The 23,320-nt window shown below is 47.2% G+C and overlaps 1 protein-coding gene across 2 annotated transcripts in view; it reads right to left on the bottom strand.

Moving 5' to 3' along the window:
* Window positions 1-23,320, bottom strand: part of IGSF3 (immunoglobulin superfamily member 3) — an 87,496-nt gene that overhangs the window by 30,453 nt on the left and 33,723 nt on the right. The window contains exons 3-6 of one of the 2 annotated variants that reach the window (XM_069478919.1): window positions 9,542-9,919; window positions 7,567-7,977; window positions 2,123-2,512; window positions 683-742 (exon numbers count right to left, since the gene is read on the bottom strand). In XM_069478919.1, coding sequence (XP_069335020.1) covers window positions 683-742; window positions 2,123-2,512; window positions 7,567-7,977; window positions 9,542-9,919 — 1,239 coding nt within the window. The remainder of the gene's footprint in view (window positions 1-682; window positions 743-2,122; window positions 2,513-7,566; window positions 7,978-9,541; window positions 9,920-23,320) is intronic. The other variant, XM_069478920.1, reaches the window with a different exon arrangement.

The following is a 23,320-nucleotide window of genomic DNA, read 5'->3' as shown; positions in this document are numbered from 1 at the left end:
AGAAAATCCTTTTGCTTGTCTTAAGCAGAAGAAGGACTCGTAGGACATTACTCCCATTCCCTGCCGTCACCCCAAAGGACTCTCAATGTAAGTCTTGGCTTGTTTATTACAAGGGCTGCTGTTTGGTGCTCTGTTGCTTGAGCAAGCCTGGAAAAACCACACGTTAGAAAGTGGAGCTATAAGAAGAAAAGCCATTCTAGCAGCTGAGGCAAAGGCAAATACAGACCTGGTGCCTTATTGCCCCTAAGACTATTTACCAGGGTTCCCAGGGCTGAGAAAAGGCAGCCACAATTTAAAACTCTCCGGATTAAGTGAAAACTAGGACAGAACTAATGAGAATCTGAGTATATGTTCACGAATGAAATTTCAAATCAGGAGGTGGATGGGGTAGCACAGGCTAAGCGCAGAGCAATGGATTTGGAGTTAGAAGCAAATATTTCCTAATGCAACGCAAGCTCAACCTCCAGCTGCACAACCGGCTCAGTCACTTCCCCGTGTACTGCTCTGACTTCTTCACTCACAGGATGGATATAATATTGGCCTCCACGAGGACTTGAGAGGTGGGAGCGGAGAGGGGGATGATAAATGCAGAAGCACTTGGGGCTCTTAGGAGGAAAAGCGCCATTAAAATCCAAGGCATTATCAGCATTACCGATGTGATTGTTGTTCTTTGTTGACTTACCCAAGTGGCCTTGGGGCAGGATCTGGTGGTGCTGGGGGACTTTAACTACCCAGTTATCTGCTGGAAAAGCAATATAGCAGGCCACAGATCATCAAACAAGTTCTTGGAAGGGGCTGGGGGAAATCTTAGCACAAAAGATATAGGATGTAAATATCGTGGCTGCCCTTCACTCCATCCTTATAAGACGAGGAATTAGTTGCAGATTTGAAAGTAGAGAGTCCGTGGTTAAGGCAAGCACAGACCGACAGGAAAATAGTAAAGAGAGCGAACATTCACTTCAATAATTTCAGTTGTATAAATATTCAGCAAGCACCTACTCTATGCAAAGCACCATGCTAGGCATTGCAAGGGGGAAAAAAGGTCTAAGAAACTAAAGGTTTTCAAGATAATTAGTTGTGTATGGTTTTTAAAAACAATAAGCATGAAAGAAAATGATCCTGTTGATGAGCAAAGAGAAAAAGAGTGGCAAGACTCCATGTCTATTTTTTACTTCACACTCGAAGAAAAATATTTTAAATGTGTAAAAGTATAAATAAAAATGTAAAGGAAATCATTACAAGGCTAAGAGAAAGAATAGTTTGAGCAGCTGAGAAAATGTTAAAGGTTAGTTTTCAAACTTTACCATCTTGTTTAAAAAAATCAGAGCATTGTAAGTTTTTATTCTCATTTTACTAAAAACAGAATTATGAGAGAAATGAGAGTAAGAAGAACATCCTGACACTATGGATGTTTAAACACAACATGAGCAAACACTAGCAGTCTCTAGAATCCCCCAGCGCTGGCCGCTACCCACCCAGACATCGCCAGCTTACATGGAGGCAGGGAGCCCACCGAAGCAGCCTCGGAAATCAGCTAAGCTTAAAAAGGCTGTGCTCCAGGAAGATGTGAGTGAGCCCATCTACTGACTTTTTAAAAATACAATTTCAGTAGGGAAGAGACAATTAGGGAAATGCCAACCTTTCTACCTAAAAAACCCAGACAGCAAATCCTTCTTAACGATGTACCTTATGATTTAAAATCCTCCCATAAAAGACCAACTCTCCTTAAGTGAGGTTTGAAGACAGGCATCTACCCACTTCTTCTGGGACTTAATTCCCACACAGGAGCAAACAGCTTTCCAGGATTTCTGGTTTCCCTCCAAGCTGAGCTGGCATTGTTGGCGTCTGCATGGGGCTGCTAGCGCTAGGATCTGCTGGCGCCCAGCTCCACCCGCAACACACCCCTGGTCCTGGTGCTCTGCTCCCCGGGGGGCTGCTGCTGTGTGTGGGCAGGCAAGCTGCAGAGGGAAGAGAGTTTCCACAGGTTCTCTCCCAGCTCCGCTTTAACCCTCGGTTCCACCGCCCTCCCCTCACCCCCACCGTGGCTGCTCTCTCTCCCCTACTTTTCCTAAGTGATGCTGAACTGAGGGAGGAGGAGGAAGTAGCACATGTCTCTACTTACTGAGGGGGAGGACTATGATGGGGATGTTCTTGGGACGCTTGCTCTCCTTGTCGATGAATTCCCCGGTCACTGTTTTCTCTCGCTCCGTCACCCGACAGTTGTATTTCCCGCTATCTTCCTGGCGGAGGTGGTAGATCTTCAGCACAAAGACACTGTCGCTCTCTTTAGCCACCTTGAGCTGTCCCCTGGCTTCCCGGTGGGCGAATTCGCTGTTGAGGACGGGCACAGCATTAGGCCCCATGCTGGCGATGAGCGAGCTGTTGAAGGCCCAGGAGACGGCAAAGTAACGGTCGGGAATGTTCTGAGCCTCCAGGATGCATCTGAACTCCACCGGCTCACCCACCGTGTGCAGCCGCTTCTCCGTCTCCAGCCGAACGGTGAAATCTTTGTCTGAGAAAACAAATAGCAAAAGGATGCATTCCGGATGTATGAGACCCCGGCTAACAAAACTGCATCAGCAAATTCCCACTTTGCAGTGCTAACTACAGGGAGGCACCACCGCACTTACCTTGGAAGGAAAATCCAACTCAGACCCAGGTGATCTGGGGCCCAGAGAAATCACTGAATGTCAGAGAGAGAATGCAAAGGTAGCTCATCCCAGGTAGACTAAGGAGCTTGTCATCCCAGTTGAGACCAATGGGGCTCAGTTCAAACCTTATGATGCCCTAGATTAGACCTCCAGGGGTCAGTAAGGAACTCCTGATACCACCTAAACGGCAGATCACAAAGGTCTAGCTTTGATATATGCACCCAGAACTCCATTTAAGCAATACGATTACAAATATTTTCAGCAGATATTGTAAGACTCACCCACTGAGGTCTGTGAGACAAAATTAGAAAGTGGCCTAGGTGCTGACCCCAATCCTAATAAATACTCAAAGATGAGTATATCGAAATAATCTCTCCACCCCCATGTAATACTAGAAATAAGACACAGGTAAGACAAACCCTAACAGAATTACATAGGAAAAATGAAAACTGTCTTTTCACTAGTCTACCACCTGTTAGATCAAATCTTTACGCAGATGGAGAGGGAAAACACCTACTTCAGCTGAAAGCCAGACAACCTCTGAAATGGCCAATGTACCCTTTAAAGAGCTGGGTGTTCAACCAGGCAAGAGGAGGTGAGCAAAGGAGGCTCATCACCACTACCAGCGTCACCGCACGCCGTGTAATGGTACACAGTGACTGTCGATCTCATGAGATTCAGGGGGTAAGAAACGGAGCTAAGGGTTAGAGACCAGAGCTGTACCCACTGCCCAGAGACCTCCTTCCAGTTCCAGCTCTGGTCCTCTAAGGAGAAGATCTAGGGGGGAAATCCCGTGACAGGGAGGCTTGGATTCCCTGCAGATTCATCAGCTCCAACCTCAACTGCCCTCCAAGAACGGCCTTTACCACTGTGTTCAAGACCCTTGCCCACCCATCCCCATCCCACGCACTCTTGAAGCAGATGAGGACCCCGTCTCCCGGAGAAAACACAGGATTCATGAGTAAGCTGCGTCCGCATCCTCTTCTCCAGCCCCAGCTCTGCTTTACACCCACCCGCTCCTTGGGCTCTCCAGCCCCTCCCCTCCCACCAGGGCCAGGGTCCTGCCCCCAACACCCTTTCTCTCCAGTGGCCTAACTCCTTCCTGTACTACCTAACTTTGAGACAGCGCAAACTACACTCAGCAATGCCAGGGCTCACCTCCAATGTGTCAGCTGCTGCTGCAGCTTCCACTCCCCAGGGGACCAGTCCCAAGAGACACGGATTGAAGAGGCAGGTTTTCATCCATCTGCCTGGATGAACACACCCAGGTGGGACTGTGCCCATGTTATCTGCTGGATATGGGCTCTCTGGTCAAACAAACTGTAGTCATTTATAACCCAACGTCAATGATAAAAAAGACACTCCTTCCACATAAATGCCACTGGAGCCATGCAAGGGGTGCCCCAGACCTCAGACCTTTCCATTGCTCCAGGTTAGGCTGGCTGCAACTGTGGCTTGCTTCTTTTGGCGGCCAAAGACGCCTCTCATCTCATGGGAATTGCCCCATGGCTTACTGATGCCTTCACCAGGCTGAAGACACAAGATTTACAGTGCACCACCCCCCTCTACACAGCAGTTTGTCCTTGGTTGTCCCCAGTTACACCTCTAGAAATTGATCTATGCTTTTTCCAATACCCCTCCCTCCTCAACTCACTGAAATTTGGCTTCTGGCCCTTCTCCCATGTTTCACTCACCTAGCAAATGTCACCAATGACCCACCCTACCCTCCACCCCTGTCCCAACCAAAGGCTTTTCTCAAGTGGGTTGAAGGCTCTGGACCCACTCTCCTCCCTTGGGTCCCACGACACTTTCCCTCCTGCTCCTCCTCTTGCTGACCTGACTACTCTGTTCCGCTCCTTTCCCTCTCCCTGGGACCTGCTTCCGTGACCACCTCTTAGTGCTGCTGTTCTCCCAGGCCCTTTCCTGTGTTCACCCTGTGGGCTTGTCCTGGGCCCGCATCACTCCCAAGTTCAGTCTCTAACTGAGCTCTAGCTCCCTACGTCCAATGACCCACTGGGTGTTTCACATACTGAGTATCTCTGTAAGAGTCTGCTGGCAGGATGGACTCCTCGACTAAAATTTACAAAAGCAAAATAAAAGACAAGCCGTGCTGTCACTAATGGGAAAGCAGAGACTTTCAAGCAGGACTGTGCATGTCCTCATTCTCGTTCCTTCCCCCTCCTTCACTCCCACAGTTCAGGGCTCCACCAGAGCCCTAGCCTTGGGCTCCCAGCCAGTTGGATTCCTCCTTCCACTGTGCCCTTCATTGTTCTGCCTCTAGCACCCACTGACCTAGCCCGCGCCTTATTAGCTCTTGTCTATCTGGTCTCTTGACTTCAGACCCAACCTGTTCTATCAGCCTCCAGGCAGCCTCCATGGGTTTTTCCTTCTAAAACCCTGATTTGATTGTGCTACTCTCTGCTTCAAAATCTCTATCTCCTCTTCCCCAACTGCCTGCAGCAGGGGTTTTCAAACTTTATTAGGAGGGATACAGGGGAAGGGGATTTCCTTTATTCACACAAAATCTTTTGCTGCTCAATATAGAAAACATTCGGTTGAAGCGAGAGTAGGGGGAGGACCCCCAGGCCCTTACACACCTTCTCCCTGCACACCTGGGCATGCACGCATGCACATGAACACACACATACCCATGTGCACCTTGGCACCTCCAAGGGCCTCCTAAGGTTTTAAGAAGAACAGCTTGAAAACTCTTGGCCCACAGAGTCAAGTCCAAGCTCTGCATCACAGCATCTGGGGCTTCAGGCTACTTTTCCTTCCTCTTCCCACCACTCACATCCAGAACTTAGCATCTAGTCATACTTGACTTCTCTCTGCTTGCCAAACATATCAGACAATTTTGCACCTTTATGCTTCTCCTCCTGCTTGACTCCTAAAGCTTCAAGACTCGGCCGAAGTTGCCAAACCTGTTGGTTTTCCTGGATTTGTCTTATCAACCATCCCATCCAGGGAAAGCTTATATAATAGTTGCAAGAACACTTCATGTTTCCTGTGTACCCAGAGCACTCTATTCAAATGCTATCATAGCACTTAGCACACTCCACTTGGCTACTGGTTCTCAGGTGTGCAAGTACCTTAAGTGCAGATACCAAGTATTATGCATTTTTGAATCCCTTAACACCTATCACCACGCCTTTAAAGCTATGGAGACTGACTAAACATTTACTGAAATGCACCAAGAGAAGGGTGAAGCTGGAGATGCGACTGCTTAGCCTGAACAGCACAGGAACACGGAGCCAAGTCATCAACTTCTCCTGTCACTTCGTTTTCCCTCTGCTGGCTTAATCTGGACACGTTTGCAGGGCAGATTCAAAAAGTCCTAGTTCCAAATTGGTAAGATTAAAATAAAGAAGATTAACTGATGTAACCTAATTTAAAAGCATTAAGAGCCAAAATTTGGTTCAGACTTTTGAAGCTGGTCTTAAAACCATCCAGGAAGGGAAAGAATAAATATGAAATAAAGCCCCTTCGATAGATTTCTTCATATTGGAAGATCCAGAAGCTGCTAAATGTCCCACAGAGCAGACAAAGTGCTCCCCATCCAGGAACCCAAGCCTCTGGTAAAGGCCCTGACAGCCCTTCGATGTCCAGAGAATCAAGTCTGCCCCAGAAGCTGGGCTTGACAAACGCAGACAGCAGGAGAATCCCCTGGGAAGCCTGCCGGAAACCCCGCTTCCCAGTCCCACTCCAGCACCTCCGATTCAGGATTTCTGGGATGAGGTTCCACAATGTGTGCTGCTAGGTGAGTGTGACGTGCTCTATGATGGCAGAGGGACTAAGCAAGGACCAAGACAGCTGACGGGAACAGATGCGACAGGGAGCCCAGAGGACAGGTCCTGAACAGGGGCTGCTGCAGCTCACCTACCACGAGCCACACCTGCTCTCACTCACCAGGACCACTGCAGCCCTACCCAGTGCTGGGCAATGGCATGAGAAAGGCTCTCGGGCCACTCTCCACACCTGGGGGACAGCGCGATGACCACCCTCCCACGAGAACCCGCCCCCCAGGCCAGCTGGTTGTCAGCTCTGGCCCGGAGTGTGGCAAGCTCAGGAGCAGGAGTGTAGAGTCCGGGGCCGCGGGAGACACCAGGAGGAGCCACGGAGGATTCGGCTCACAGTGCCCCGGCTCGAAACACAGCACTCAGCCTGCTCAGGGACCCTTTCCAGGTCTTCGCTTGAGAAAACATCTACGGCAGCACGAGGTCCTCCCTAAACTGTCCTCATCAGCAGGCCCCGTGACTCTTCCTGGGCCCCCACCACGAAGTAATCTGCACTCAGCATCTCACCTGTTAAATGGGACTGTCACACAGCTCCTCACCTCACCCAGTCTCTGAGGGACTGTGAAGTGATACATGATGAAGCATTGTGGAAACTACAAAATACTGCCAATGAACATTATCAATATAAAACAATAATTTAAGCCAACATTTCTCTAGTTCAAAATTTTATACCCCGCATAGAAGGCTCATTATCCTAACTGTCATCTACAAATGAACCCAGACTGGCACCTGACGAAGGACCGTCATGAAAGGGGTGGCAACTGCGGCCAACAGGAGCAGAAGCCCAGAGTCCTGAGACACATATACATGTGAAATCGCCCAATTTTTCAAATGAGTTTCTGATTCAAAAAATGTAAAACACCATGTAGTCAAAGAAAACATGTCTATGAGCAAAATCCAGTCTGCATAGCACCTGTGACCCCCAAAAGATCAAGTCTTAGGAGACCTATGTCCTACATAACCCTCAGCTCCCTCTGGCCACAGACAGGACCATCTTTAACTTCATATGAAAACCTATTGTACCGTTAGAGGTCCCCAAAGGAGTCCCCACACCCTCCCAGGGTCCAACAACCTTCACCCAGATAAAGAATGGAGACAAGAGGCTCAGAGAGACTGACCAGTGGGCTGAACGTTGACCACGGCTCCCTCGGATCGCTTCCGGGTCATGGCATACCACGACCCATCCGGGTCCTGGATCCACTCGGCAGCCTCACAGTAGAACTCGCCCTGGTCGGCAGGCTGCAGGTGGAAGATGGTGAGGCGGAAAGTGGTCCTCCCCAGCTTGTCCAGCCGCACCTCCCCCAGGCTCTGCCTCTGGGCGTACTCGCTGCTGGAGTGAAGCACGAAATCTCGGCTCAGGGAGATGACCTCCACGGGCTTCTCGCCACCCTTCTGCCGCAGCCAGGCCACAGACAGGTGGCTGTGCTGGAACGTCTCCATGGCCACCTCACAAGTGAGCTCCAGTGGGTCCTGCTCCACTTTGTGCAGAGTCTGGGGCATGGCGGTGGTCTGCAGGGAGTCTGGGATCACTGCAACACAGAAATGTCCCGAGAGTGCAGTCACAAAGCCACAGAGTCTCAGACTCCTGGGGGGCTAAGTTCCCCCTCCACGCGGGTCTCGCTTTACTGTGTCTCTAACCAAGGCAGCCTCTAACCACCGATTCAAGGCCACAGACAACCCCAAACGGCCCGTAAACAGAGTCTTCTGTCTGGATTTGGAACGCATTTTTTTTTTTGGCACTTACACTTACCTGTTTGGTATTTTAATAACACTCAGATAAAACATAGGTTGTATTTCAATTTACGTAATAAATAAACTCCCTGAAAATACTATATAAGAATATTTTCCTTCAGGTCAAATAAGATTTTTTGTTGATTTTAGCACAGCTTTGAGATACTTTAACTCCACCTCCAACTAATCTTCAAATGGAAATGGCTCCTGGAACTTTTAGTTTTACATTTCTATATAACTTCCTCATTTTCTTTCTTCTCCTCATCCTACACCCTCATTCCTGAACTTACTTCAGAAATGCATTGCTCTCCGAAGAGTATTTAAAAAACAAACAAAAAAAAAAAACCATTTTGGTAGAGAAAATCATCATTGTCCCCTGTTTTTAAGAAGTTTAGTTTTCATGTAACTCCTCAGTCCAAGTGGTCCCACTGGAAGGAAGCCACAGCCTGGGATGATCCACGCACGTGAAGGGATCTCCCCGGTGGCGCCCTGGTCAGAGCTGCACCCTGATCCTCACACCTTCCTGCAGATTAAACAACTGCCACCTCTGTCTGATGAGGGCGCCCCAGTCACCGCTAGTGTGTGTTTTCTCTCTGGACTCATCCCAGAACTGGGTCTTGAAGGTCTTTTGTTGGCATACAGATTTGTTGAAGAAAGGAAATGTCAATAGATGACATTATTTGTGTTAATAAAAGAACATCAACATCCCCTGCCTGCTTAACTGTAATAATAAAAACTGGAAATTAAGACTTGGGCAGAAAAACAGAACAGCGCTGATATGGTTAACCCTTTGACAATGGCAAGCAGTGTAGCCAGTGCTGTCCACTGAGAAAGCTCCCCACTCCCTCCTCCTCCTGCTTCCTCCGTCACTCAAGGGCATCAAAGGGTGCAGCTAGTTCACAATTCCTAGTTCATGGAGCCAAAGGACCTGCAGCCACATTCGCTTCCTGACTCGGCGGCGCCCCCTGCGTCTCAGGGCCTGTCCTTTGCTAGAGGTTCCGCCTCTCTTCCAGCTGATGTCACAGGCCTCATCTTCCTCATCATCACCCACAAAAGTCCCTGCCTTGTATTTTTACGTCCCCTTTTATTAACCTGAGGTGAATTCTAGCTTCTGAAATTCTTAACATTTGTATTAGATCTTTTTTAAGTTTCAGCCTCAATCTTCTATTATTTACAAGCAAATACAGAAATTTTGTTCACTTATGCTATTTGTTGACCTCTAAAATATTTGGGGGTGGGGGGTGGTAGTTTTGTTTTGTTTTGTTTTTTTTTAAGTCAAACGCACAGTATAAAAAAGAAGTTGCACTGTAAAAGAAGAGAGCCAGGCCAGACACCGGCCACGTGAAAACAGCATCTCCTTACCCACTAGGTTCATCTTTGCACTGTAACTCCCAAAGTATCGATCGTCGGTGTTGGGCGTGTGGCATTCATACTCCCCAGCGTCCCGGGCCTGCAGATCTGTGATGTGCAGTAAGGCCGAGTTCCCCTGGACTCTTTCCACGTAGATCTTCCCACCGCGGACACGCTGGGTGTAGATGGCGTAGGGGAAGGAGGAGTCTACAGTGCTCACAATCTGCACTTCTCGCTCTGGGGCGGAGGGGAGGTAAATGGACCACTGGAAATTCTGCTCAGAAGGGCCCTGGTAGCCACTCACGTTGCACCAGATGGTGATGTGGGAGCCCTCTGTGCGGTACAAGGGTCCTTCCTGAACGGTTACTTGCCGCTGTGCTGACACCACACCTATGAGGGAGAGAGAGACATGTAACATGTTCACTTCCTTCTCAGACCAAAATGCAAAATAGGCAGCAATCTCCAAAGGGTTTGTTATTTGTGTGACATGATAATAATATAAATAGCTTACTGGCCCTTTCAGAGGCGCTCTGTGATTTATAAATATTAATTAAAACACTCTGTGGTAAAGCACTGTCCTTAATTTGCATGTATGGGAATTTGATCGTGCAAGGACATGGTTTTGTTACTTATTCAACGGCTGACCCTTGGGAATTTAATTTAGTCCTTCTATTTGTCATTTATGCAGCACTTTTATATCTATTTATTAATGCTGTTCATAAAGTTTTTAATAAAATGAGCAGGAAAAGTTGAATCCTTGGCACAAATTCAGATGAAAAAAAATAAAAGCAATGGCCTTGCAATTTGGCTGAAATGAAATCTTCCTTGATTAGAGTGCAGGAGGTGACAGTCTGGGGAGCATGGATTTTGGTGCTGCACCCTTCCTTCATTTTCAGATGTAGCTACTCCCCAACACCAGCCCAAGGAGCTTTCCCTAGTTTCTCTTCCCTCCATAAATGGAGGTAGAGCTGAGCTTCTGCAGGCTGCCGCCATTTTAAACTGAGCACACACAGTATGAATGTGAAGGGCTGAAGCAGACCCTGCTGCCCAGAGTCCCACAAACTGGCAAAGGGGGGAGCCTACAGTGTAAGGCAAAACCTGTAACAAGGACAATCAGGCTGCCCCAGAGCTCACCACTCAATTCGCCTACTGTCCCCCTGCCTCCTTGTTGAGATATGGTTTTCCCAGGTCATTCTGCCTGCCTTCTCCATGTTCCTCTTAACATGGCATGGTGAGTTGAATTTCTCATTCCATGCCAACACAACACTGATGGTGCATGAGCCACTCAGAAGGTGGGAGGGGCACGCCTTCACCTTCTCCTTTGGCAGCAGCCAGGCACTGCAGTGTGGCAGAAAGAGCAAGTGAGTTCTAGTCGCAGCTTTGCCACCAGTCAGAACTGGCTTGGTCTCTGTGGACAAACTGCTTTTCCTCGCCAGACGTTGATATTCTCATCCATAAAATGATTTCTAAGAAGGCGTAGGGGAGGAGTAGCATGTGTCCCAATGCTGGCTTTGTCACTTATTAGTTGTGACCTTGGAGAAGTTATTTACCCTCTCCAAGTCTCAGTTTTCTCATCTGTAAGATGGGGATAATAATGCATGCCTCATAGAGTTATTGAAAAGATTTAATAAGACAATGTATATAAAGCCCCTAGCACAGGTCATAGCCCACAATCAGTCCTCAATAAAGTGCTGCTGGCTAAGATCCCTTCCAGATGGAACATTCTGTGGCTCTGGATGCACAGGGGATAGGATTTGGCCAATGATCACTCAAGGACGTTTCAATGGCCACTTGACAATGACACCATCTCTGCGCTGCCCACCTCCACCCACAGCTGCAGCCCAGTCCCAGGAAAAATTCCCTCCCCCACTCCAAGTGGGAAGCACAGCTACCCCAATCTGAAGTGGACCCAGCTGGTGAACAGCTGGGGCAGCTCAAATACTAATGGGCTGCAGCTCTCAGCCCAGTCTCAAAGCAAGCTGATCTAATCTACAGGATGACAGACTTCAAAATAAGGAAAGGCCTACGGCTTACAAACTTTTGTTTGTGCAGAACCTTTCCTCCCAAACAAAATCTTACACAGAACCCCTCTTGGCTTTGGCAAAAGCAGGAAAAATGAAACGGGCAAGAGGAGTGGATAAATCAACAAAACAAAGTGGTGTGTGAATTTATTTGATACATTCTGGCTAATGGCATTCATTGCTATATTTAAAGTCAGTGAGAAGACAACTCATTAGTAATTTTCAGTATGTTAAAATTTGGTGTATAACATTTTGCCCATATGTACTCTTTTTATGACAATTTAAAAAATATATACAGCCATGCACCCATAATGATGTTTTGGTCAATGATGGACTGCACGTACAATGGTGGTCCCGTAAGATCATAATGGAGCATAAACAGAAATCTGATATATAGCACTTGATATTGGCATTGCAGATCAAGTAGTGGAAATGACTGATATTAAGTAATGGTGCTGGGGCGTTTGGTTTTCCATATGAAAAATATACATATATAAATAAAAATATATATACCATCTAGGTTTGTGTAAGTACACTTTATGATTTTCACACAATGAAATCCAACGATGCATTTCTCTGAGGGTATCCCTATCATTATCTCATTATCTCATTAGAGTAATGCGTGACTTACACACACACACTGTGACAACTGAATCAAATGTTTGCAGTACTCCTGAAACGCAGAACACTTTGAGAACAATTTAACTACATTCATAACATTTAAGTCTCCTTTGCATTGCAGTGTTCTATGACAGAACAGGGATCACCACTCCCCACCTGCTGCAAAGAAGGCTGGAGGCAGGTCAGGGTGCACCAGCATCTTCCTTTAAGGACTTCTCAACCCTGGACCTATGCTGGAATCATCTGGGGAGCTTTCAAACATAAGTGTCTGGACCCCACCTGACATAATTGGCCTGGGGTGCAGCTGGGGCATAATGAGTTTTAAAAGCTCCCCAGGTGATTCTAATTAATTACACAAGAGCAAGAACTGCTACTTTAAAGCTCCTCTACCTACATGGTGCCAGCCAGGTACTCAAATGAAAGAAATGTATCCTAACTTAAGGCCCTCAATGGCTTTAAGCTCCTCCCTTCTACAGAGACTCGACAAAGCTTTGGTTCAAGAAAGTCTCATTCTCGTCTAGTCTTCCCCTGTGCAAAAAGAAAGCAGCAGAGACCCATCTGATACTGGCCCTTGTGATGCAATGAGTTTAACCAGAGGGCTGTCTATTTACACACCTTACATACACATCCCTCCCGACCCAAAGGTAAACAGTGTCAAGTGGCCTGAATGAGCCAGGGCAGCAGGGTCAAAACAACTTGTCTCTGCCGGAAGCAGGTTATAAACAGTCCTGACAAATAATAACTACTGGAATGTACTTTAACCACATACAATCAGCTGTACCTGTTTATTAAACAACTCCTTAGTTTTCCTCAGCCCTCCAAAAGGACCTTTGATCCCTGAAAATAACCCTGCTCTTAGGAAGTGAATCTTAACACAGAAATAAAATTAACATTTTCTTCTTGGCAGTTTAATTCCCCTTCCACACCTCTCCCTCCCCTTTCCCTTTGCTTGTCCCTGCCCCTGCTGGTCAGACCTGCTGCCTCAGACAGACCCAGGTCCCCAACCCTGACCGAAGCATCCTGTGACCCCACGGCCCCTTCCATCTTCCCTCTCAGCCTACGATAGAAGACTCCTCCCAGGCAAGGATCACTTTAAAAAAAAAAATAACTCTTTAAACATTCTGTACTTTTTGGATTACTTTGCAATAAGCAAATATTACTTCCGTAATATAAAAAGAAAGATCAAAGTGTTATATATAACTGTATAAAAAGGACTAGAGGAGAAAAAATACCAGGTGATAGGATGGCAAGTGATTTTTATTTTCTTCTTGATATTTTATTCCCTCCCCCAGTCCCCTATAATAAGTACGTTCTAGTTTTATAACTAGAAAATAATTTTAACCAAAAATAAAAACAATGCATGATTGCTATATAAAATTTCTTCTGTATTCACTACTATAGTATACTAAAAAAATATATATATTTGGTCTTTGACCCCAGTTCCTGGCAGTGAGCTAAACCCCTTTGAATTCCCTAAGTGACTGCAGTGTCTCTTATTATTCATAAGGAGCCCCTTTGGGTCATACCTGAGTTCATGCTAATGAGGTGACTCAAGGAGGGCCCTTAGATAGTTTCAAGGAAGGGACTGTCCACGCTTAAAGGGTTGGAACTTTCGGCCCCACCCCCAGACCCCTGGGGACAAAAGGGGGGCTGGCAATTGACCCGATCACCAATGGCCAGTGATTTAGTCAATCATATCCATGCAGTGAAACCCTAAATGGCAAGTGAGGAGAGCTTCCGCGCTGGTGCACAGAGTGACGGAGTGTGACTTCCAAGGCTAGGTCATAAAAAATAAACACCATGCTGTGAGCACATTAAAGCAGATCTTGGGGTGGGGGGGGGCGGTCTACATAAGGCCTCCTGCCAATAGCCAGCGCTAACCTGCCAGCATGTGACTGAGTCACCTTGGAAGTGGATCCTCCAGCCCCAGTCAAGCTTTCAGATAACAACAGCCCAGATAACATCCTGACTGCAGCCTCCTGGGAGATCCTGAGCCAGAACCATCCAGTTAAGATGCTACTGAATCCCCCCTAAACCACAGAAACTGTAGGTTTATTGTTGTTTTAAGACTTAAGTTTTGGGATAATTTGTTTTGCACTAGTATGTAACTAATACAGACATCTGCAGTTCATAAGATTGAATGCAAAATTGTGTTACGTGCACGTGTGTGTTCTTGAGAAAAGGGTCCATATATTTCAAAAGATTCTCAAAGAGATTCAAGACCCAAAAAAGACGAAGAAACATTATTGTTCAGGCAATAAATGGTCAGTGGGCAAGGCCATGTCCGTTTAGATTGAGTTTTGACAATCCCCAGACACACAAACACATAGTACCACTTAACTAGTTTTTCAAGATATCGCCTGTCCCAGGATGTTCCCACTTCTTTGTGCTCAAGCCTAGATGAAGCTGGCTGGGGGCAGCATGATTCAGGAGTTAGTGAGCAGGGATGGGTCCCTGTGCCTGGGAAAGCCAGTTTCTCATGCATTTTTGAATGTGCCTTGGCTCAGGGACTTACATCTCTAGGCACAGGATCCAATTTATATGTTCAAGGTGCGTGACTGAGCATGTCAAAGTGTCAGAAGGATCTACCTCACCGTTTTACATCTACTCTTCCAGTTGTAGCCTCTGCAATCATCAAAGCTCATTCAGCACCCTGCTGCTCCAAATTCTGCATGAGACTTGGCCATACTAGCATATTTCTTTATCTATAAAATGAGAATAATGTAATGTACCATGTAACAATCTCACAGAGAAACCCTAGAGATCAAATAATGCTGTGACAGACACCAAATGAATATTTTAAAATTTCATCTCATTTCTCCCAATATGAGATATCAATCTAAAAACAGGAAAAATCTTTGTAAGTACAAGAGCATTAAAAAGAACATTAAGTTTGGGCTAAAAATACAAAACTGCACACATAGTAAATTATGTTTTTAAAAAATATTCCTGTATATAGAAAAATGACCAAACAAAACATTGATGATATTGGGCTGAATCACTGAGTGGTGAGAATACGGGTGATCTTCCCCCTCTCCTTTTACAGGGTAACTATATCTCCTGTTCTCTCTTTTCCCATTTTTCTCAACACCTTTTCTCTCTGTTCCCATTTTTTAGACAAGGAAGTATATGTTGCTTCTAAAATGAAGATCAATGATCATAATGATTGCACTTTTTGTGCATCAGGTAGTCCTAACTGTTCTCCATGCATCATCTTATTTAATCCTCCCAGCAACTGAATGGGGTCGATTTCATTACAGCTACATTTACCAGACAAGGAAATGGTCTTCAAGGTTAAGTAACTTTCTCCACGACACAGACTGTGACTAACAGTTTCCTCAGCCTATGGCTCACACTGAATGTGCTCTGTGAATGGCAGCGAAGAGTGACAAAGCACCGACTGGACCTTCTTGCCCACTTGGTGCTAAAAGATATGATGCGAATGCATCCGGCCTCAAGTTAAAAATGGGCACTGAACCTAACCGCTGCAGCACGCTGAACAGGGGGAGACCAGGCCAACTAAGAGCTTCGTGAAACATCAAGGCTCCTCAGACACAGCAGTCAGGAAGGCCTGTTCAACCGGCCCATCAGTGACAACATCTGGGGAGTCCCATGTGTTAGCCTTTAGCCACGGTGGGGGGGACAAGAAATGGCATGAGCTAAAAGATACTTTTTCTAGGTATGAAAAATTTTTTGACCTCTTTCCAGATCAGGTGACTGGCAGACCCAAAACTTGGACCCTACCAATAATGACAGCCTGCGCTTACTGAGCCCCAGCCAGGTATCTGGCACTGTTCTAAGACTTGTGTGTGTATTAACTCATTTTAACCCTCATAGCAGCTAGGAGGTAAATACTCTCAGTGACTTCACTTTACGGACGCAGAAGCTGAGGAGGGAGTAGGGGAGTAAATGAAGACGGGCTAAAGGCATCTGCACTAATGAAAAGCATCTTAACGAAGAAGGTCCGATAGGTCAATGTCACCGCCACCCAGGCATGGCCTAACCAAGGTACAGATGGCACAAAGAGAGCCACAAGGCCAGGGCAGCTTGAGGCTCGACTTCCCAAGACCATGGGCACAAGCACCTTCATCTGGGTGCTGACTTTCAACAAAAATGTCCTTTGAAACAGCCATGAACTGCCACACGATAAATGTAGTGCCACAATCTAGGAATAAGCCTAAAGAATGGAGCTAATTCCTGAGTCTTCCCCTTCACTGACTTCCCACAGCACAGGCAGTAGCTGTGAGACCCCGGGCTGGTTACTTAACCTCTCTGCGCCTGTTTCCTCATCTGTAAAATGGTATAATCTTCATAGTGTTATGAAAGGAGTAAATGAGTTGCTACACTGAAAACTTAATTCCTGGTATATAGTAAGTGCTCAATAAGTGTCTGGCCACCAACTGTAGTAGCAACAGTAGTAGTAACGGATATTAGCTCTAGCTGTGGATCTAATTTCTCCCACACACCACGGCAGGTTGTATTTTATAAACACAGCAGTAACAGTATCTCCTGTCCCACACACTCTTCTGCAACATGACCATGCCACACTCCCATCGAGAGGGAGGTGGTTAATTCCCTTCTCTTTGTAACTGTGCAAAGGCTGGGTCATGAAAAGCGATGTGGCTTCCATTTAGCCAGCAGGTGCCCTAAGCCACTACGTAAGACGCCCAACGGTCCTGAGGCTGCCATGCTGTGAGGGGGCCCAAGGCACACAGAGAGGCCATGCGTAGGTGCTCCAGTCCAGAGCACCAGCACAGCTCCCACAGCACGGCCAGCCGGGTGAGCGAATGGGCCTCCGCCGTGAGCTGCCCCAGCCTTAGGATCTTCCTGGCTGGGGCCCCAGCCATGCCTGCCATGCCCCCCCAAATTCCTGACCCCCTGATTCTGTGAACACAAAATGGTTGTTTTTCAGCCACTGAGTTTTGGAGAAATCTATTACACAGCAAAGATAACTGGTATACATGCCACACTTTCAATCAACATTTTTTCGGTACCTACTATATGATGGATACCAGGACAGAAACTGTCAGGGAGAGATGAATGAGATACAGTTTTATCCTAAGCTGACAATCCCAAAAGAAATACACACAACTAGTTATTATCATACAACAGGATATGACGGCAGTGAGGTGCAAAGCACAAGGTTAAGCACTCTCAGAAGGAGAAAGTAGTCCAAAAAGGCTTCACAGAAGAAGTGACATCTGAACCAGGTCTCAAAGGATGCACAGGGAAGTACATGCCACACACAAACACTGCAGAATGTTCCAGGATTAGCAGGAAGTTTGGCGAGGTCTCTTTTGTCACACGACTAGAGGGCACATCGGTGCCAGGTGGACAAGGGCACTGAAAGGCACACTGACAGAGTCAAGTGCCTCCTCTGGGACAGGGGAAGCTGAGAAAGAGGCTCACAGAGGTAAGCGAGAAGAGGGGTCAGATTTGTGTTTTGGAATCATCACTCTGGCAGCAGGTGGAGGGCGAAGCAGAGGGCAGGGCTGGAAGCAGAGGCCAAATTCACAGCCAAGTGAGACGAGATGAGGGCCTAGCCTGGCTATAAGTCCACAGGCAAAATATCATTCATTCATTCTTTCATTCTTCCTTTTATCTGAATCCCCAGTGGTACCTAAAATAGAGCTGGTCTAAAGACGATTATTAATAAATATCAAATTATCAATGCCACTTCTAAGGAGGTGTGACCACCAGCTATAGGACCATCCAAGAGGACTGCAAGTCCAATGATGAGCTTCATCCCAAATGGACATCGATCACTCTGCCATCTGCATGGCTGGTCTCTAGACTGCCTGATTGCCCTGGGTCAAGACACTCAACCACTGAGCCCCTGGGCTGGGTCCCTGCTTCCGAGCTGTTGCCTAATCCGCTCATTACTAAATGCTGAAGCAACCTCCTTAGAGGACTGCTAAACTATAATTCAAAAATATTTTAAACATTATAATATTTACTTAGATTAGGATATTCATGGCCAGTAGCAGTGGCTCACACCTGTAATCCTAGCACTCTGGGAGGCCGAGGTGGGAGGATGACTTGAGGCCAGGAGTTCAAGATCAGTCTGAGCAAGAGCAAGATCCTGTCTCTAAAAAACATAGAAAAATTAGCAAGACATGGTAGCGTGCATCTGTAGTCGCTACTCAGGAGGCTAAAGCAGGAGGCTAAAACTCCTTGAGCCCAGGAGTTTGAGGTTGCTGTGAACTATGATCACACCACTGCACTCTAGCTCAGGTGACAGAGTGAGACCCTATCTCAAAAAAAAAAATGAATATTCACTTAAAATTTTTTTTAAATTAGAATATTATCAGCCCTTGCCTGAGTCACAGGATAATGGGGGGGAAAAAAAAAAGAATATTATCAGCCTGCAATCTCTTCCGACTACCACTACTACTAATCCCGTCTCCCCCTCATTTCCCCAGAAATCAGTACTATTATGATTTAGGGTTGTATCTCTCCAGACTTTTTTTAAAAAAGACTTTTACACACAGATACATGTAACCACTGAAAATGTACAGTATTGTTCAGCATTTTTTACATAAACATTATTATCCTTTATATTGACTTATGCTCCTTGGTTTCCTTCTCAATGTTTTTAAGATTGAATATAGTTCTAGTTCTTACCTTTTATGCATCTGTATAGTATTACAGCATAGGATTATCCCATATTTTACTTATTCCCCTATTAACGGATATTTAGGTCATTTATTTATTTATATATTGTTTTGCTATAACCAGCAAGCCCTTCTCTTTTCCCATGCCTCCTACACCTTTTGTTCTTTCCTCATCTAAATTTATACAAGCCCCCAGGTTCTCTCTTCTGTGACCGTTTAAACCACAGGAAAGACCTCTCACTTCCAGGATGTATGTGGCTCTTTAATCCCATGACATGCTTGCAGCAGGACAGCCCAAAAGACCACACCTCCTGCTCTTCTCTCTCTGCCCCTCCTCTCCTGTCACTCACTTTCTAGCCATCACCCTCCACTCCCCTCCCGAAAAGCCAGGCATAATGCCCCAGCGTCCCACCCACCCTCTCATCTTCCTCACCTATATCCCCCTCACTCCATCCGGAGGAAGGCACGAAGAAGCATCTGGAAGGAACAGCCATGAGAGAGCCCTGCAGCCTGCCCTGAGCCGGCATGCCCATGGCCACAGGAAGAGACCTTTTCTCAGCCCCACCTGGATTCAAGGCAGCATCCAATCAAAAGGCTTATAATTGAATATAAGTGCTAGTAGTTGCACTGTATTTTCTGGAGGGGGAAAAAAATTAAAAGATGGGGATCAGATTACTTGCCTGTAAATGCTCTCCCTGTAATTACCCTGACCATTCTCTTTCCGTCCGGTTTTGGAGATAACGGAAATGGGCTGAGTACCAGGCTATTTTTTAAAGAGGGCAGCCTCACGGCCTGGCTCCCTCTGGTAAGTCCAGGGACTTAGTGAACCACAAGCTTAGAGTAATTTCCAGTAAAAGGACCATCACTCAGAACCAGCAAATGCCCGGTTCCTCCTCACAGCATACCTTATACAATTCCTGCTGCTCCTATTTTAGGCTTCATTTCTGGACCTAGGATACCCCAGTTTCTCCAGACTCTCAATCTGGTCCCCAGATTTTCAGGCTGGTAAAAGGTGTCTGCTGGATTTCAGAGAAGTCTCTCTACCGGCTGCCCTCTCCACATGAGGACCAGAATAACTCCTCCTCAGCTCTTGTCACACCGTGCCTCCTCCTGGAGCTGGCAGGGCTCAGGCTGGGCACCCCTCTGCACCGTCAGAGCCCCAGGGCCTTCCTGAAAACACGCCAAGTGGGCTTCCTTAGACAGCGTCAGGATGTCAGCTCACCAGGCGGCAACGGGACGTAGAGGCTTCTCAAGTGGCACTGGAACAAGACCTGGACATGAAGGGGTGGCCGTGGCTTCGGGAAGCTCACACGAAGGCAGTCTGCCGTGGCCCTCAACACAGTTTCCCCCTGGTTATGTCTCCCAACACCCAGGCCATGGAGATACAAAACTAGAAAATGGGGCTGCCTGACTAGGAATGCCCAGGCTTTGAATCAGGGTCTTCAGAGGAACCTCTGAACGGTGTCCTACTCCAGTGCAGTCGCCCCAGCTCCCCCCATACCCCTGGAAGAAACACTCATGTGTAAAACACGAATGCTCCTCACTCCCAACTCCACCCAAGGCCCTGCTGGCCAGAGATTTCTCAGCGACATGCCTTTGGCCTCTAGAGGCGCTACTGTGACCCTCTTAATGGTAGGACCATGGGTCGTGCTCTTGGAAGTTCGCTGGACAGTCGGGAGAAGCACAGCCCCATCGGCTAGCTCAAGTGTGTGGGGAAGAGGGGAGAAAGGGTATGAGAAGCCACATGGCAGGATCTCAGAGCAACCCAAGGGTATGGATCACAGCACAGCTACGCCTAGGAAAGGGCCAGAACCGGAAAACCTTTGTGCCTTGGACCACCCCCCAGGACAGCTCCCCTCCACTCTTCAGGGACAAACTTCCTTTACACTGCCATAGTTTCTGTGCTCCAAATATTCAGCTCACACATGCCTATTGTTGCTGCTGGGCTCACCACTGTGGCTCTTAATGCAAATTCCCCAGACAGCAATCTCAATGGCTGAACAAGTTTTTTATTTACTTTTTTAGCCAGGCCTCCAAAGTTGTAGATTTGGGGGCTATATATGATATGTTATTTCCCCCCACCCAGGCCCAGCCAGACTTGACCAGATGGGCATCTGTGTTCCATGACCCAGCATACAATCACAGGGCAGCAGGCACTGTTGGGGACCTCCCCCTGCCGAAAGCGTGGGTGGCCAGGCACCCCGAAATACACCCAGCACACTCAAAGCAAAAACGTCTACACACAACTAAACATAAATAGTTGAGAGCACTGATACGTTTCTGGGGACTGTCCCAAGCACCTGTTACTTATGATAACAATTCATGGTCATTCCTTCTCCCTCAGCTTTGACTTTCATCGTGCGAAGTTCAGTCTCTTGTGCTTTGCCCTCATCTCCTGCAGCCCTGTGGTTGCACATTTTCCGATTCAATTCAAGGACCCTGCTCTGAGCATGACTATGAGCAGGTCGTGAGCAGTGGGCCCCGCTCACTCTTACTAGGGGGCACAGGTTGAGTCAGCATCAGACACAAAACAGAACCCTAGAGGCCGAGATTAACTCCGCAGCAGCCCAGAGAAGAAAACTAGGGAACTCAGCACCATCGGATGCAGAGGACCGTGCCGGGGGTGGGGGGCTTCCAAAAGCACATGGAAGAATGAGCAACATACCATGGGGGGAGTTCACAAAAGCAGGAAGAGTCTACTATGAAAAAATCAATTAGTAAATCACAGCACTTCCCCATGTGGTGAAATATTATGCAGCCATTAAAAGTCACCGGGAAAAATATTTACGAACACCTACAAAGGCTGAAAGCACATTACTAAGTAAAAAGGGAGAAAGGCTATAAAAGGGTTTGAAAGTATTTTTGTAAAGAAAAACACCCGCACATACCCACACACCTCTATATATGTGTGAAAAAAAGTACCGGGCTAGGGGCTAGTACATGAGAAAATACAAAAGGGAGGCTGGGTAATAAGGGGTTGTTTTTTCTTTGCACTTTGTGTTTTCTACATATGCTGCAGTCTGAGTGGATCATCTTCGTAATTATTAGTAGGACCAACATTCAGACCACCTGCCTCACAGAACCCCAAAAAAGGAGTCAGAGGGGCTGAGTATTTTGGTGCAGATGAATCCAAGGTTGTGTAAGTGGAGAAGGGAGGATGGCGGAGGGGCCTGAGGTCATGGAGAGGGGTTCATGTGAAATAGACAGGGGTCCAGAGACAAAATCATGGCATCCAGGTGAACTTCGCAGGTGTGTGAAGTGTCAAAGGGTTAATCAGTTGCCCTCTATTTAAGCTACTTACTGTGCTGGGGCCTGGTTGAACAGGTTTGACCTCATCTCCTTTTTTATTTTAAGCGGTTTAGCCGCTTTCCTGAAAACTCCTTATTTTCCAAGTTATTAAACTTTCAATTCCATGTTGATCCCTTCCAAGCCCTCTAACACATCTCTTCTCTTGCTTCCTCCAATTGGATGCCTTCTCGAGGCATTAACAGATACCACGAGCCCTGATGAAAATCATCCTTCCGGTACAAAGAAGGCACCTGAATGACAGATGGTTTGAGGAATCCTGAGAAGGCAGAAGTTTAGGCATTAACATGCAGGCGGCTGCTGACTTACGCTGGGCCAAGGACGAGACATACAGGGCTGTTTCTAAATCCTCATCAAGAGCAAGGGGCCCAGGGGGGAATGAGACTTGGAACAGGATTTGGCTTTGAACATTCACTGCAGGGTCTGACAAGGCAGTGAGGGCTCAGAAGCCTCTGCCCCCTGGTGGCAAGCCCTGCCCAGATGCTGTGAGGGGCTCCCCAGGCACGCCCTCCTAATTAGGGGTGAGATTTGAGAAGCCCTCTTTGGAAGAATACAAAAGATACAATGAGATGCATTATGCTGAGATAGAGGCTTTCTCTCAGGTTATCATCTGAAAAGGGAAATAAGTACCGAGTCCCTGCTAAATTCCAGGCACTAGACAAATCTGCACTATACTAGCATTTTCACAGGTGTCTTCTCATTTTAACTTCACAGCCATCTTGTGAAGGAAACGTACTGTCCCCATTTTACAGATGAGATGAGCAAATTGAGATTCAGAGAAATTGTCACAGTACGGAGGACAGAGTGAGAGGCCCCATGGGGAGTCAAGAAGTCCTGGGGAGTCAGGACAGGCCCTGCAGAAGAGAGGTTCCTTGGGCCAGGTTTAAATCAAGATGAGTGGGCATTTCTGCTTGGTAGGGGGCAGGTGAGGAGGGCGGGATGCAGGATCTCGGCAGAGAGCAGCTTGGATACACGCAGAGCTTCGTGAGGGAGCTGGAGGTCCAGAGCGCTGCAGCAGTCTGACACTGAGAGGTGGCGGGGTGCGGGGAAGTAAAGGAAGAGCAGGAGGAAGCAGCCGACAGGGGCTCGGGCGCTATGCTAGAGAGCACGGGAGTAGACTGCGGGCAGTGGAGAGCCACCGGGGGCTGTAAGGGGCCATATATTCCAAAGCACGTCTTGGGGAGATGGTTCTGGCAGGAGCAATGAGAAAGAAGACCCCTGCAGTGATC

Source organism: Eulemur rufifrons, chromosome 8 (assembly GCF_041146395.1).
Source record: "Eulemur rufifrons isolate Redbay chromosome 8, OSU_ERuf_1, whole genome shotgun sequence".
NCBI lineage: Eukaryota > Metazoa > Chordata > Mammalia > Primates > Lemuridae > Eulemur > Eulemur rufifrons.
Note: the sequence above shows the minus strand (reverse complement) of the source record. Positions and strands in the feature narration are given on the sequence as shown.